This window comes from Trachypithecus francoisi, unplaced genomic scaffold, assembly GCF_009764315.1.
Source record: "Trachypithecus francoisi isolate TF-2019V2 unplaced genomic scaffold, Tfra_2.0 Lachesis_group8, whole genome shotgun sequence".
Classification (NCBI taxonomy): domain Eukaryota; kingdom Metazoa; phylum Chordata; class Mammalia; order Primates; family Cercopithecidae; genus Trachypithecus; species Trachypithecus francoisi.
This window is the reverse complement of record NW_022681473.1, coordinates 193,336-209,755: the sequence shown is the minus strand read 5'-3', so window position 1 is coordinate 209,755 and position 16,420 is coordinate 193,336. Positions and strand designations below refer to the sequence as shown.

At 63.2% G+C, this 16,420-nt stretch overlaps 1 protein-coding gene across 2 annotated transcripts; it reads right to left on the bottom strand.

Annotated features, from left to right (window-relative positions):
* B4GALNT4 (beta-1,4-N-acetyl-galactosaminyltransferase 4) lies at positions 1 to 12,070 on the bottom strand. 2 transcript variants are annotated; one of them, XM_033205218.1, is made up of 20 exons: positions 11,554 to 12,070; positions 9,383 to 9,486; positions 8,829 to 8,921; positions 8,642 to 8,737; positions 8,473 to 8,563; positions 8,298 to 8,398; positions 8,075 to 8,142; positions 7,771 to 7,849; positions 6,500 to 6,566; positions 6,260 to 6,394; positions 6,077 to 6,186; positions 5,853 to 5,953; positions 5,671 to 5,771; positions 4,695 to 5,601; positions 2,475 to 2,758; positions 2,164 to 2,317; positions 1,981 to 2,053; positions 1,738 to 1,891; positions 1,245 to 1,371; positions 1 to 453 (listed from the first exon to the last, which is right to left on the bottom strand). In XM_033205218.1, exons 1-20 carry the CDS (start codon positions 11,702 to 11,704, stop codon positions 330 to 332), a joined length of 3,120 nt encoding a protein of 1,039 aa, XP_033061109.1. In that variant the 5' UTR covers positions 11,705 to 12,070; the 3' UTR covers positions 1 to 329. The 2 variants fall into 2 exon arrangements, with proteins under 2 accessions (XP_033061109.1, XP_033061110.1); XM_033205219.1 differs by lacking the exon at positions 8,642 to 8,737.
* Between the last annotated feature and the right edge of the window lie 4,350 nt (positions 12,071 to 16,420).

Genomic DNA, 16,420 nt, shown 5'->3' with positions numbered 1-16,420 from the left:
TCAGAACTAAAAAAAATATTTCATTTCATTCTGAATAAAAAACAGAACAGACAGAACTCTTGGAAATCCTGAAAACAATGTCATCGCTACAGCAAAATTTCACAGAAATCATCGCAGAGTGGGGACCAAGGCCAGGCCCTGACCCGCTGTGAAGGCTGCCTCTCCAGGGAGGGGCACGACGCCGGGACCCAGTGGGCCAGAGAGGGACAGGCACAGGTGGTGGCTATGCCCCTCTGACCAGCCCTGCCAGGTCCCTCGGGACCAAGCTCAAAGCCCAGCCCCCAGCAGCTGCCTCCGGACTCCCACCGGGGCTGGGAGGGGCTGCGTCCTCAGGACGCCCCCATGTGAGAGCCCTTCCTGCTGCGGACGCTCCACATGCCCCTCTTGGAGTGGTAGTGGTGGTAGAAGTTCCGCAGCCGGAGTCGTTCCACCTCCAGCCCTGCCTGCAGGACCCTGGGGGCAGAGAGAGGCGAGGTGATCAGGACTCGGGGCAAGGGAAAGAGAGAGAGGTGGTCAGGACCCGGGGCAGGGGGCAGAGAGGAGGTTGGGACCCCGGGGCCAGGGGCAGAGAGAGAGGAGGTCGGGACCCCAGGGCCGGGGGCAGAGAGAGAGGAGGTCGGGACCCCAGGGCCGGGGGCAGAGAGAGAGGAGGTCGGGACCCCAGGGCTGGGGGCAGAGAGGTGATCAGGACCCGGGACCGGGGGCAGAGAGAGAGGAGGTCGGGACCCCGGGGCCGGGGGCAGAGAGAGAGGAGGTCGGGACCCCAGGGCCGGGGGCAGAGAGAGAGGAGGTCGGGACCCCGGGGCCGGGGGCAGAGAGAGAGGAGGTCGGGACCCCAGGGCCGGGGGCAGAGAGAGAGGAGGTCGGGACCCCGGGGCCGGGGGCAGAGAGAGAGGAGGTCGGGACCCCAGGGCCTGGGCAGAGAGAGGTGATCAGGACCCTGGTCCAGGGACTGGGGGTGTCAGGGCTGCCTCGCACCTCCAGGGCCCTAGTGGGAGGCTGGGGACTCAGGGCCACCCAAGGCCTATAGGATCAGGGGGCAGAACTGGTTCAGGGATGTCCCTGAGCTTGCAGGACCCTGGGGGTGGGACAGGGTCTCAGGAGTGATGTGGGTGGAGGGGGTCTCTCCGGGCCTACAGGATACTGGGAAGATAGGGAAGGGTAGAGTTCTCTCAGCATGTGGGCGCCATTTTCCTCATTCCGAGGAGGAGGACGCAGGGGTCAGGGGAGTGGGAGGCGGTCACCTGTCCAGGAGCTCCCAGTCTTCACCCCCCCACTGGTCTCGGAACTCTTCCGTGTTCATGCCTCCGACCCGGTCAAAGTCCGACTTGTAGATCCCAAAAAGGCCAAAGCCATTCACCTCCCAGTAACCTGGGGCGGGAGGGTGAGGAGTGCTGCCCTTCAGACCAGGTCTTGCAAGGCCTCCCCCGCAAAGGGCCGCTAGGAGACCTTGGGAGGGCCTCAGGGGCAGGGTCCCATCACCATGGGGCTTCTGGAGGTGCCCGGTAATGACCCTGGAGCTGCGGTGCATAAACGCAGGATACTGCAGGAGGTCCCCGGGGGCCCCGCATGGCCCTGGGTATGCTGGTGCCAGGAGACTGGGGCTCTGAGCTCTACGGGGAGCACTGATGGACTCCCAGGCCTCCCCTGGGGATTGAGAGGCCCCGGGTTCCTGGACATTACCGTGGTGGTTGGTGGGAACCTTGCCATCACAGGGTGGGGCGCTTGGGGCCTCACCGTGGGGGTCCCGGGGCGAGCTCCCGCAGCTCAGACGCATGACCACGGGCGCGAAGGCCAGCCTGCCCTCCACGCAGTGCTTGCGGATGCCGTCCAGGATGTTGGGTGGGAAGTGGATGTGCAGGTCGCAGAGGAACACGATGCTGCTGGCGTCCTGGGGGGTGCGGGAGGTCTGAGCCCCGCCCTCCGCTCCTCCCCGGATACGCCCCGTTTTGCTCCCCGACCCCCATCTGGCCCTCGGACCTCCACCGCGTCCACTCCCGCCTGCAGCCCGGCGGAGCGCTCGAAGTTCCCGGTTCGTCTCAGGTACTGGTACCTGGGGAGAAGGAGTCACAGGCGCGATCTCTGGGGGTGGGGTCAGGAAAACCCACCTCCCGGGGAGGAAAGGTGCGCTGGGTCCGCCCAAGTGGAAGTAGGGGCCGTTACCGGGGCAGGCGCGCGGTGCGCAGGGCCCGCTCCACGTCCATATCCTCGCTCTCGAAATCCACCAGGACGACGCTGAAACGCGAGTCCCCGGTGCGCGCGTGCAGCGCAGCCATGTCCGCCAGGAACTGCGCCACCCACCGCGCCTGGTTTTTCACTGGAGGAGAAATGGGGGGCTGAGCCGACCCTGACTCTCTGCTGGGGCCTCCCAGCTCCGAAGAACCTCATCCCGGATACCCACACCCTTTCCTAGTCATTAGGGTCCACGTTCCTCCCACGAGGTCTCCCGGAGACCCCGAGCCCGCCCTGCGCACCTGGCACAATGAAGTGAACCATCACATCCTGGCGCCAGGCCAGGCGCAGTGGCCGGCAGAGCTCGGGGCGGCCATCGGGGCGCACAGAGGCCGCGGGAGCGGGCTCGGGACTTTCTCTGTCTGCATCCCCCACGTGGGCTCCTGGCAGCCGCAGGAAGACGTACTCGGAGAGTCGCAGGCGGCCTCCCCCGCGCTCCTGCAGCTCCAGCTCCAGCAGGAAGCGACTCCCTCGCGCCGAGTCCCGGCGCTTCTCCACGTTCACGATGCGCAGAAGCGCGAAGCGCCTGCAAAGCTGGGTGGTCAGCCGGTAGGAAGGCTTCCAGCCTGCACCCCACCCGCAACCCTGGGCAGCCCTGGCTACAGAAACTCAGCTGACTTGGAGTTGCGGGAGGCTGCGGGCTCCGCGGCAGAGCTCCTGCCCTTCCAGGAGGGCCCAGCAGGTAGGTCCACCTTCCAGCCACCCGCTCCAGGGTCGGGGCAGGACTAGGGGCACACCAGCGAGCCCAGGCCCATCCTCACCCCCTCGCGGGCCTCCTGGCCACCATGCACGTCCCAGGTGACATTTATGACATGTCCGGCTGTCCTGTTACCCCCTTGCTCAGAAACCTTCAGGAGTTAGCCACCGCCCATGGGACAAGGTTCAAACAGCTTCTGTGGCATTTTAGGACGTTAGGCAGTTTCGAATTTGTGGCCTTCAATCTTCCCCTCCTACTGGGGTAGCAGACTCCTCCTCAGGCACAGCCACCGTCTCCTCTCCTTTGTCCTGAGGAGTCCCCTGCCTGGGATGTTTGCCCCAGCCCTCCCAGCCACTCCTCTTCCAGGCCCTCGGTCACCTCTTCTGAGAAGCCCCCACCCCGCCCCCTGTGCCTTCACAGAACCCCTTTCCCCCAGGCAGCAGCTCTGGGCCTGTCCCAATCCCCAAGTGGAGGAGGCTTCAATGCTGGGAGCCTGTTCCCCGCCCCTTCCTCCTCATTCTGCCCAGCCGAGAACCTCAGTTTCCCTCCACTCTGCTCTTCTCATCTGGAGAAAATAGGACCCTGCCCTAGATGACACTTTCTCTTCAGTCGGCCTCACATCCTCCCTTGGCAGTCTGTGCCCTTCACCGGGGGATGCCCACCTGGGTGCGGAGGGGTCCGAGGCCTCCCTCCAACTCCTGTCCTTCCCCACCCCAAAGCCCTGAGTGTCAGGGACCTCCTGCCCCAAATGCTCTTGGTCTCTCTACACTGTTGCTCCTTGAGCCACACCCAAGTGGGCAAAGGTGGGACCACAACAATGACCATCCCATGAGACCCCCGTGGCATGACGAGCTGCTCTCAGGAAGCTTAGAGCCAGGGGCAGGCGTGCCCTCTGAGCCACCTTGAATCCAGCACCCAGCCCCCAGGGCTCCAGGCTGTCAGTCACCACCACCACCATCCCTTCCCTTCCAGGCAGCGGCACACCTGTCTGTACCCAAACCGGTGGAATTCCTGCCCTGCTCACAACCTTCTATCAGGCACAGGAGAAACAGTCCCAGCTCTGCCTCCATCCTCTGACTCTGCCCCTGCCTGTCATCATTGCGCAGCTCCTAACTCGACTTCAAGGCTGGGCACAACAGATGCTGCCTCTTCTTAGGACTCCACAGGCCTCCTGGAGGCCAAATTAGACTCCCCACTCCCGCCCACCAGCCTGCAGGGAGGGCAGACAGCACTAGATTCCTGGGGCCTCGGGGAGACCAGAGGGGCCAATGGGGCAGAAGCCCTGCACCCTCCTCTGCAGTCAGGCCCTCAGCACCTGGGAACACCCAGGGGCACTGCGAGGGGAGAGGAGGAGGGGTCCAGGGGTCCTGAGCTTTGCCCTAAGTGTCTCAGCCTGGCTCCTGAATAGGGCTGTCTCTCCAGCAACTGGATGGGACTGACGCTGACCTATGTAGCCTGGACTCATCCCTGGGCCCAGGTCCAGGATGACAGAAGTGGGGTTCGCAGGTGCAAGGATGGGGCGCCAGCCCTGGGTGGGGCTCCAGGGAGGTCCCTGAGGCTGGACAAGTGCCCTGGGCAGTCAGGACAGGGGGAAGGAAGGGGAGAAGCTGGGGCTTCCCTGGGGTGGGGGGCGGTGCCTCAGCCCAGGCCGGTACACCACTGAGCCCTGGGGGAGGTCTGAGGAGCCCACCAAGGCCAGGACCTCCTCTCCCCGGCTGTCCCCGTCCCCACAATCGCCCTGGCGCGCGTTGAGCCGGCCCCATACCCGCCGTGGCGCGCGTTGAGCCGCTCCATGTACTGAGCCGCCACGTCCACGGCCTCCGCCTCCGGCAGCTGAAGGTTCCCCGAAACGTTGCACCGCAGGTCGTTCCAGTCCGAGCGCAGCAGCTCGAAGTCCACGGCGCCCACGCTGAACGTGCGCTGCCAGTCGATGGCGTCCTCACGCCAGCGTCCGAGCGCCGGGCCCGCGGCCTCCTCGCTGTCCTCGGACGCAGCCTCGTCGCCCGGGGCCCCATCGTCCTCCCCTTCCTCCTCCTCTTCGCCCTCCCCGGGCAGCTGCGGCCCGGACACCTGGGACAAGCTCAGGAAGGAGGTCACGGGCCGCGCTTCGGAGGACAAGTTTGAGTCCACTGTGGGCACCGCAGGTCCCAGCGTGCGCGCCTGGCCCTCCTGGCCCCCTTGGGTGGTCTGCGCCCTGGCTGGGGGCTTCGGCTGTGTGGCCTGGGGGCCGCCGGTCCTGCGGCCCTGGGGCCGGGGTGGGCGTGGGGGCGCCCGCAGCTGCACTCTGGGCAGAGGCCTGGGGTGCAGGAAGACGCCGGGAAAGGGCGGCCAGGGCGTGCGCGGCGCTGGGGCCCGGGGGGATGCCCGCTGTCCGGGCCGCACCCTGGTCACGTACACCTTTGGGGGCTGCTGCTCCGCTGCAGGGCGCGGGGGCGGAGCTCGGCCCAAGAAGAGCGGCAAGGGGCGGGCGGCCCGGGAGGCCCAGCTCAGGGCCCGGGAGTGCCTGGGGGTCCCCTCGTCCCGGGGGCGGGGAGGGGTTGGCGGAGCAGGGGTGGCTCCGGGCTCCGCGTGGGCCGCTGGGGCGGGGGACGGGGGGCTGCTCCTGGACGGAGCCGCCTCTGTGGGCTCCAGGCTGTCGAGCAGCTCCCCCTCGTCCTCGTCGTCCAGGAAGTCTGCGGGAAACGCGGGTCAGAAGCTCCCTGCGCAGGTGGGTAAGGGCTGGGGGCGCTGCGGACACTCACCGTCCGGGTTGAGGAAGAGGAAGGCTCGGCGCTGCACCTCCTCTTCTTCATCCTCGTCCCCCTCCTCCTTGTCCATCTTCATGTACTTATAGAACCCAAACCTGGGGCGGAGCGGAAGCATCAGAGCCAAGTCCCGCCCTGCCCGCCCCGCCCCGCATTTTCCAGCCGGGCTGCGAGCCCACCTCTCCAGGTACAGCGGAGACTCGCGGTAGAAGCACTTGTTGTCCGTCTCCATGTGGGTGAGGCGGGTGTAGTCGTTGGGATAAACGAAGGACAGGTACACCTGGGGGGCGGGGAGTAGGCGGGCTCAGGGCTCAGGGCGGGGACCTCCCGGGGTGGCCTCCCAAGGGGCTGGAGAAGGCTCCGCGGAGTCCCCGACGGGAGACAGGGTAACAGCCGCACTCACAAATTGCAGTCCCTGGTATCTGGCGATGGGGAAGTCCTTGACCACGTAGGTGGGGGCGTAGGCACAGGGCTCCAGCACGTTCTCCAGGCTCGAGGATTCCATGCGCGGAGCTGCAGGAGGGGCGGTCATAGGGCGGCTGGGGCAGGCACCCCCGCCCTCGCCCCCGCGCGGGCCCCCTCTCACTGAGGAAAAAGGTATCCCTGGGATCTGGCCGCAGCATGTCTGCGCTGGTGTCCTCCTGCGGCAGACGCCCCCCCACGTGGCTGGCTGGAGACTGGGGGACGTGGGCCACGTGGTCCATCTTCAGGGCTGACTCATCTGGGGGAAGAGGGGTTCCAGGGAGTGCTCAGACTCCTCCATTCTTCCCGCTCACACCCAGAGCCCATCCCAAGGAGCCCCACATCCCCAGAGGCGCCCGCGCACCTGTGTACAGGGAGATGTGAGCAGAGCTGATGACCTCGAACTTCAGGCCGGGCAGGAAAGCTCGCCACTGCGGGGCAGAGAGGGTGGGTGTCAGGGGCAGGGCCATGGCTGCGTCCAGGGAAGAAAGGGTCTACCCTGGCTCAGGGTGGGGGGCACTAGGAGGACCAATCCCTGAAAGGATGCAGGAGGGGAGATGGTAGAGGGGTCCGGGAGTTCCAAGAAGGGGCAGCAGGGAAGCTGGCGAAGGAAGCCCAGAAAGCTGAGGGGCCCTAGGAGCAGGGCCAGACCTCCCCATGCTCTCTTCCTCATCTTTCCTACTCCCTCCCTTCCTCCCTCCCTCCCTGAGGCCCCCCTCCTTTCGTCCTTCCCTCCCTCCCTCCCTCCCTGAGGGCCCCCTCCCCTCCTCCCTCCCTCCCTGAGGCCCGCCTCAGGTTATGACTTCCAACCCTGCCCATTCCCAGTGAGGTCACTGCTGGCCCCCTAAGGGCCAGGCTGGATGCCCCTCCACTCTACCCCCAGCACCAAGTTGGGGTTCCAGGGGTTGTCTCAGGCCCTTCTGTTCCCACCTCATCCTGGGGCCTCCACAGACCACTTCAAACCCCTGTCTCCAGCCTGGGCCCTCTGCCCAGCTGAGCTGGGGTGAAACGCAGCCTCCACACACCAGACACAGGCACCATGGAGCAGCCCGCAACACCCACCAGGCTCCAGGCCCTCTGCCTTGCTGTGTAACCCCTTTCCGCTTCCCCCATCCATCCCCACAGCCACCTCCCTAGGTTCAAGGACCAAAGGCCACAGTAAAACCCTTCCCCCAGGCTCTCTCCACTCTGTGGCCAGGGGTTTTTTCCTGGAATGCAAATCCCATGGCCTCATTCTCAGGACAAAGCCCTATCTGTCCAGAGTGGTGCTCAGGCTCCGCCTGATCTGGCCACCAGACCCTTCCTAGTCTCGAAGACCCGCTTCCTCTGCTGGGTCTGTTCCTTCGCTGCAGTCGTGGTCTAGAATTCACCCACCATACGCCCCACCCCAAATTATCTGCCCCCCATATCTCCCTACTGAATGTCTCCATTCTCTCAAGACTCTACTCAAAGGCGACTCCTAGTGAAGCCTCACCGAGCCCCGCAGGAGGGCAGAGCAGACCCTCCTGACCTCAGGCTCATGGCCCTGACCAACTGCTTTGTCAGCTTTGGGACGGGGACCCCACTGCAGTTGTCCTGAAGGGAGGCAGTGGAAGTGGAGTCTCCAGAAACCCCCCGGGGGCGGGGGGCACTCACACCCACTTCCACGTGGTCCGAGCCGCGGTCGTCCTGCTTGTGCAGCAACTCAAAATAGTACCTCCGGGAGGCCATGAGCCTGGGGACACGAGGAGCAAGGGTTGGGCCCCGCCATGCGCAGTGGAGCCAGGGAAGGGGGCAGGTGGTGTCCACACCCCTCAGGGCTGGCCCTCAGGAGGATGGCAGCTGGGCTGGGCGGGTGCTTGTGCAGAGTGTGTGCAAGTGTGCACAGGGTAAGGAAACAGCACGTAGCCCCCTCCCACGAATACACAAGTGCATGCACATGCACCCCACAGTCACTCACCGCCTGGGCTTGGACACCTGGGAGCTGAACTTAGTGAATTCTCCAGGCGCTGTCCACTCGGAGCCAGTCTGGGGGGTGATAGAGCAGGGGCAGTGGGGGGGGGGGGTCACTGTCTCCCTGGGGACACCAAAGCCATTGGGTCCTCATTCCCAAGAGGCTGGTGGGGACAGGTGACTGAGCTGCAGGAGGCCTGGGAAGACACCAGGGCTGGGGTGGGGGGTACCTTGCCCACGAAGGCCACAAGCTGAGCAGCAGCGGGGCTCTCGTCCAGACTCAGCCAGAACTCCGAGTTGTCGTCTGAGGCCACAGAAAACTGGACGTCTCCTAGTCCACAAGACTAGGCTCAGGGGAGTGGAGCCTCACGACACCCCTCCCCCAGGGCACCCTCACCCCCGTACCGTCCCTCGCTGGGTGGATGAAACCAAAAATACGGAGTCCATAGTTCTTCCACTTGGGGGACACAGCCAACTTCTTCACGGTGGTGCGAGTCTGAGGGGGCAGTGACTGTTGCTGTCGAAGCCCCCTGCGTGCCCTGCCCGCCCTGCACCCCCCAACCCTGGCACTCACATGAGGGAACAGCGGGAAGTGCAGGTTCCTCCTCAGGTGGCCCACGGCGCCCCCACACCAGTCCTCAAACACGTGCAGGTTCACCTGCCCCTTGTACTGGGGATGGGGGGGTCTTACCTTCTGCACGGCCTGCCGTCCCCCCAGCCCCGCCCTGCCTCCCAGCCCGTTACAGGCCGAGCCAGCTCACCTCCTCCCGCCATGGGGGTGTCTGATGGGTGAAGTTCAGTGGCAGCTTCCCAGCCCCCACAGGAAACAACATATCTAGATCCCGACCTTCAGGCTGCAGGAGAGAAAAGGCAGCGGGGTCAGGGCTGGAAGGGCAGGGAGGAGGTCACACACACCTAGACAGACCTTCACAAAGACCCCTTCCAACATGTAGCCACGCAGCCCTAAATGTCTGCGAGCCCACAGCCACGCAAACCCTGACCCATGGCCTCGGCACATACACTCAGACCCTCTGGTCACTCTCGCCCAAGCAGATGCCCGGCCACCCCACATACTGACCGGCTGGTGCATACATGCACCTGCTGCAGCCCCCAGACAGAGCTCCAGACAGGATGCCTGGTGCTGCAGCTCACACTGACAAGCCATGCCGTGCTCCCCACCCACATGTCCTGTGTCTCATGCCCCCCTGCTGTGTCCTCCAGAAGGGACAGATTCTCAAGACACCAACGCACAAGTGGCTTCGGGGCTTTGGGGTCTCGTCTTGTGCACACGCATTCTCCCCAAGGCCCTGCTCACCGCCTGCTCCTCTTCACGGCTCTCACTGGAGTCCTCAGCCCTCTGTGTGGATGGCGCAGCATGGACCCCCCGGCCGTCGGTCACACTGGTCAGCTTCTCACCATCTGCAGGTGGCACGTGAGGCCTGTCTCGGGCCCAGGCTGTCTCCAAGGCCATTCTGCCTGCTGCTGGGGTCAGCTGGGCTAGGGACCCACACGGCCAGAGCAGGGCAAGGAGGCTGTGGTGTCTCTTGCTAAAGCCAAAACTCTCCTTCTCATCTGCTTCTTCTACCACCAGATGCCCCACCCCACAGCGAGGCAACTTCTTCCACACTCCACCTCTGGTGGGGCAGCCCAGGCTGAGCCTTCCAGCAGGCTATTCCCAACCTCCAGCAGGTGTGAGGGAGGAAAGCCAGGTGTGCCAGCTGGTGTGTGTAGGCACCCACATGCACCCCCATCTAGGCATTCTTGTTAAGTGGCTCTGCCTCCAGGAAGACCCCAGGACTGCCCTGTGCCCTCAGCACTTTCTCTGTGTGCTGGTGTGTTCCATGTCTGCCTCCCTTACCAGAACTGAGAACTCAGGGTTAGTGCCAGGGACTGTAGTCAGGAAAGCCGGCACTGCCTCTCCTGAAGGATTTGAGCCCTCAAAGTCTGGACTGAGGGACAGGCATGGATGCTGAAGCCCAGGTGTGGCCCTGGAGCAGAGGGTGGCCCTGGATTGAGTGTCCCTGGGTAGGAGGACCAGGAGGGGCAGAACTGGGGTGAAGTGAAGCATCCCTTCAGATGCCCAGGTCCCAGGGTGTGGAACCCCCTGGGGCTGCAGTGAAGATGTCTAGGTCCTCAGCTTAGGGAGGTCCAGGAAGTGGAGAGGGCTGGGGCGCAGAGCTGGCCTGCCCAGGCTTGTGGGGAGGCAGTAGAGATGTCCACAGGCAGACCTGGGAAGGCTCCCCCGACGGAACAGTCTGCTCACTCCCCATCTCCCTGGGCAGCTGTTGAGCTCCTCTTGTCCTGGCCCTGGCCTCAAAGGTAGCAAGTGGTACAGGTGCCCTGGGGCGGAGCTCGCTTAGCCTCAAGGGGTCCTTGGAAGGGGATTCTTATGCCTCCGCCCGCTCCAGGTTGGGCTTAGATCCCTCCGCTGCTCAGAAAACTACAGAGGCTCCTGCGGAGGGGGCTGGTTTTGTTCTGTGTCATTGGGTCCCTGTGGATCCTGCCCTGTCTGCTAGGAGCTGGGGTGGAGCTTCTTTTAGGGATTCAGCAGTATCAGGGGTCTCCTGAGGGTGTGGCAGCTGCGAGGTATGTGGGTTGGGACAAGCCCCAGACCGTTGGCCTGTGTGGGTCCCGGCCTCCCAGCGCACGAAGAGAAGACAGAGGAGCTTTGGCAGGTGGAGTGGCCCAGGTGTCCCCCGCCAGTATCATTGTTCTGTCTCCTCGGGACACCCGGCTCCCTGCAGAAGGCTCAGAGGCAGCCAGCTGGGGTCTCTCCTGGTCTGGGCATGGCACTAACCTCCCTCCTCCTCAGGAGGGGGCATTTTGCCCCTCCTTCTCCCCCCACCTCCCCAGGCTTTCATCTGCACCTTCCTGTCTGGAATGCTCTTTGCACAAAAGGTGTGTGTCAAAGATCACCATCTCCAGGAGGCCCTACCCCGGCTGGCTCACCGTGACCCGATCTGCTTTGTTTGTGGGTTGGGAGAGTTTACGCCAGGCTTCCCAAGCTGGGCCCCATCCCCACGCATGGACCCCCACAACACTGGCACAGTTCACCGAGGGCGCCCCCGCTGGGAAGCGTCCCAGCTGCACCGGCCACTTCGCCAAGCCCGGGCCCGGGTCCCCAGCACACGGGGAAACTGAGGCCCTGCTAAGCGGGCAGGGGATGGAGGCGAGGCCTGACAAGGCCTCTTGGAAGGCTCAGCAGGGTCTGGGGCGGAGAATTCCCCGGGAGCCCACCGTCAGCCTCTCACTACCAGATCCAGGCCAGATCCCAGAGTCAGGGACCCTCCCAGAGAGGGTCGCGCGTCACTGCCGACGTCATCGAGCGTCTGGGCCGAGCCGAACCGCGCCCCCTCCTCACAAATCGCAGAGCGGGGAACAGCGGGCGGGGTCTCCGGGCGGGTCGGGCCCAGCCGAGACCCCTGTGTGGTGGGAGGCTCCGCCCGCGCCCCAGGGCCCCCGCCGCCCGCGCCCCTCGCGCCGTACCTCGCCCGTAGCCCAGGCGCTGGCGCAGCGCTCGGCCCTGGCGCACCAGGCCCAGGTGCACGTAGGTGAGCCACGCGGCGCAGCTCAGCAGCAGCAGCAGCAGCAGCAGCTTCATCTGCTTGCGGATCTTCTTCACCGGGAGCCGCGGCATCGCGGCCGCCGCGCCCGCCCCAGGCCACGCTCAGCGGCGCCGCTGCAGCCCCCGGCCCCCGCCCGCCCCGCGCCGCATCCCCGGCCCGCCCCGCCGCGCTCAGCGCCCGCGGCCCCGCATGGTCCTTTGTCCGCCGCGTGCGGCCACCGGGTGCGGCCGCGACCCCCCCAGGCCGCCCTCGGCCGCGGGCCCGGGGTGGGCGGCGGGGGCGGCTCCTCGCGGTGCCCCCCGCCCGGCCGCTCCCGGCTCCGCGCTCCTGGGGCGGCGGCGGGACCGAGCAGCATCCACGCCGCGGAGCTGCCACCGCGGATCAGGCCCCGGCCGCGCGCGGAGCCAATCGGGCCGAGCCAGGCCGCGGGGAGCCAATGGCGGCGAGCGGGCGGGGTAGGGGCGCGGGGAGGCGGGGCGCGGGGTGCGGGGCGCGGGGTGTGGGGTGGGCAGGGATGCGGGGCAGGGGGCGCGGGGTGCGGGGCTGGCAGGGGTGCGGGGCGGGGGTGCGGGGTGCGGGGCTGGCAGGGGTGCGGGGCGCACGTCCACCTGGGCCACGGAGCGCGGCTCGGGGACCGTGGAGGGCGGCGGGGGATGGGCACAGCCCGACCAGGAGCCGGGGCAGCCTCCTGAGAACAGTGACCCGAAGGACTGGAGCCCGACAACGAGGAGGGAAGGGAGGGACCCGGGGAGCTGGGGGGCGGGGAATGAGGGTGGGGATGGGGGCGGGCGAGAGAGGCGGGAGGAGGGTGGGCAAGCACCGACTTCAGCCCAGGGGTGGTAGTCGCTGCGGGATCTCGCCTGTCTGGGAAGCAGGAGCGGCCCCAGCTGGTGGCCCTCGCCCCATCTAGCGCGGCCTGAGGCGGGTGACCATGCCGGGCCTCTCACCGGGACCTTGTCCCCCTTTGTGCCTTTCTCGCCTGGTCTGCACCAACCCCGCCAATTCCTTTGTCCCCCAAGTACTTCCCTTATCCAGCTGGCAGCTTGACCCTACTCTTCTCCGTCTGTTCAGCTGTCTCTGGGTGTGTAACAAACCACCCAACCTCAGTGCTGTCCAACAACAGCGTTCATGTGTTCCGCAGAGGAGCAGACCTGTTTGGGACACTTGATGGGTCCACAGCCGGATGGTGTCCTCCTTGGATCAGGAACTCAGGGCACTGGGGAACGGCTCTTCTCTGCTTCTCTAGGTGCTGGCCTCCGGTGGGAAGACGTGAGTGGTGGAGCCAGCTCTGCGGGACAGGCTGGAGCCATCCAGAGGCTTCTGCCCTGAGCCAGTGCACCCTCCGCGTGAATGGCTGGGCTCACCCTGGGTGGTTGGCCAGAGCACCTGTACACCCAGCTCCCAGAGGCGGCCTGCCGATCCAGCACACAGAGTGAAGCCTGTTGGGATCACCTGCCAGGTTTGCCACACACCGCCATGGCCACCCAAGTTTGTGGGTTGTGGGGATGTGGACCCCACCTCACAATGGAAGATTGCCCAGAAGTTGCCTCCATCCCTCCTTCCCCTCTCTCCTCCCCTAACTTCCAAGTAAGAAGCAAGCGGGTTGCATCCTGCTGTTCATACCAGCCCTTAAACAACACCGGATCTCTCAAACCTCCCCCACCCCATCAGCTCCTCCTCTCCTACCTCCTGCAGTCCACTTTCCATATTTCTGTTATCTGCATATTCATTAAAATATAGTGCCCCACCCCTTTTTGAGACAGAGTCTAACTGTGTCTCTGAGGCTAGAGTGCAGTGGTGCAATCTTAGCTCACAGCAGCCTTGACCTCCTGGGCTCAAGGGATCCTCCCACTTCAGCTTCTTGAGGAACTGGGACTACAGGCAGGCGTCACCATGCCAGGCTAATTTTTTGTATTTTTTTTTAATAGACTCAGGGTCTCACCATGTGGCCCAGACTGGCGTCAAACTCCTGGGTTCAAGTGATCCTCCCGCCTTGGCCTCCCAAAGTGCTGGGATTCTAGGCATGAGCCACTGTACCCGGCCAATAGTGCTCTCTTTTGTGTGTCATTCTGTTTCTCCAAGGCCTCCATAATTTTTATGTGTATCTGTCTTGCTGTGCATCTAATGCTTTCCATCTTTTCACGGCATGGCACCCCATCCTCAGCACATTCGTCCAGCCAGTGCACGTTGCCTAATGTTCTAGTGTCCTGACGAGCTGGGGACTTACGGGACACAGCAGTGAGCAAGACAGAAAAGGGCCCCCTTTCATGGAGTTTGCATGTTACTAGGCAGGGACAGGGACAAACCAGTGACCACATAGTAACTTTGCTGATGGTGAGTGACGTGAAGGAGATGAGATGGGGGAAGGAGGGAGGCTGGCTTCAGCTCCACAGTCTCTCTCTGGGGAGGCAACAGCTGGCCTGATCCAGAAACAGGGTTCTTAGAAGGCAAGTGTTGGCAATGTTGGGAGAGACGCGTTTGGGACACTTGATGGGTTCACAGCCAGATGGTGTCCTCTGTGGATCCAATTGAGGGACCGGCTCAATTGTGCAATTGAGGCGCAGGCTGGGATCTGCCAGACGCAGATGCTCCATATGCTACCACATCCATCTCGGCCCCTTCCAGAGAAGAATAGCCACTGCCTCACTTCTGTGTGACCCAACCACAGAGGCAAAGGTTCTGGGAAACGGGTCTCCAGCTTAGAATAAGGGAACAACCTGGCAGGGCACTCCTCTGGACAACTCAGCACACACGCACACGTCTTTTAAAAACCACATTTAACTTCCCAATAAAGCAAAAAACAAAATCATGCTTCTACGTAATATGATGCAAATATTCCAACCAGAAGGGAGTGAACAAAAGGTTCGTGTCATTTTATCCACATTTCAGAAGATGATCCTCGTTCTTCCACTGAGTTTCTCTAAGAGCATTTAACACTTGACACTCCAAAGAGCATGTTTTGGGGTTGGATGACACAAATACTGAGATGAAATGTGAAGTTAACTATCGTTAACACATTTTATGCAGATAGCAGGGCAATGGAAGAGGGGAAAAGCAGGAAGAATGATTGGATAATGTGAGTACAAATATGACTTGTGTGAGGATAAGAGGTACTCATTTCTACAGTCACATGGTCGTGGCTGGTGCCATCTTTACGGCCACGCTCTTCCGTCACTCCTGTGTGGGCCCTTTGCCCTCTGCAAGCACCACTGCTGGCCATGGTTCATTGCCTGGTGGGGTGACCCAAACGTTCCTTCCCAAAAGGCCTATGCCGTTAGCACTTCTGCCTTATGGGGTGGTTCTGGTTTTCCAATGGCGTTTTATACAAGGCTTAGGGGAGCTACACGATATTACAGATGATCTCCTGTCCCCCAAATTTCTCCTCCTTAGCCCTGTTCTGTAATCGAGTTCCAGGTTCCCCTTGTTGGGCTTAGTCAGCCCGGCCAGCACAGAGACCCTCTTCTTTGTCAACCCCCTGGTGTGAGGAACCCGCGTCCAGGTGGGCAGTCTCAACTTCCTGCGTAACGTGTCCCCTGGTGGAAGCACTCCAGGGCTTTCCCAGGACCAGGGGATTCCTAGGACATGGGACTTTCCGTTTTAAACCTGGCAAAGTCTTTTTTTTTTTTTTTTTTTTTTTTGAGACGGAGTCTCGCTCTGTCGCCCGGGCTGGAGCGCAGTGGCCGGATCTCAGCTCACTGCAAGCTCCGCCTCCCGGGTTCACGCCATTCTCCTGCCTCAGCCTCTGGAGTAGCTGGGACTACAGGCGCCCGCCACCTCGCCCGGCTAGATTTTTGTATTTTTTTAGTAGAGACGGGGTTTCACCGTGTTAGCCAGGATGGTCTCGATCTCCTGACCTTGTGATCCGCCCATCTCGGCCTCCCAAAGTGCTGGGATTACAGGCTTGAGCCACCGCGCCCGGCCGAACCTGGCAAAGTCTTAAGCCAATCAGGATGAGTTGGTCCCTGGGAATCTGAGGCCTCTAGACCAACAGCGTGCAACATTGCGGGGGACAGAACTTTCACACGTGGCTCGCTGGGGATGAACGACAATGGGAAAAGGTTGCGGTTTCCACTCCTCCACACCTGGACCAGTGAGCCCCAGCTTTGGGAAAAGCCAGAGATCAGGTGCTGATTCAGTGCCTGATTCGGGGTCCGCTGCATCCGGAGGACCCCGAATCCACAGCATTGTCACTCAGCTGGTGCCAAAACTGAGCCTCCCAAAGGCCAATTCCATTAGGAACATGGCGAGATCCGTGGGTTCCAGGAGCACCGGCCCATTGCTGTCCCCAGGACAATGGCAGTGCCGCCGTGTGGAGCACCCCTGGGTGGGTGAGGTGCTCCGAATGTGCAGGGTGGTGGTTTGGGCAGAGGCATTGAGGGCACTGAGCATTCCACAGCCGGGGTGGGAGCCCATCCTGCTGGGACAAGTGTCCTCCATGGTGGAGGAAGGGGCCAGTGTTGGTCTCTGCTGTTGGCTGCGGGGCACCCAGGGTAATCCGCTGCCCACTGCCACAGCCACTTGGCCCTGACTCAGGACAAGGGGAGCTGGGGAAAGAGGCTGGCTTATGTGCACGAATGGGTAATTTTTTCCATCTGACTATTAGGGTCCTCCTCTGCTGAGGCAGGTCTTTGCACACAAATTCTTCACACTCTGCCCACCCCAAGAGGTCTGTCTACACACTGTCACCCAGACCTTTTCATCTCTAACTTTGTAGTAGTACCCAAGTGCCTGGCCGGAAGCTAGACGGTCGGCCATGGCGGGGCGTCCACGGAGCTCTGCCTCCTCCT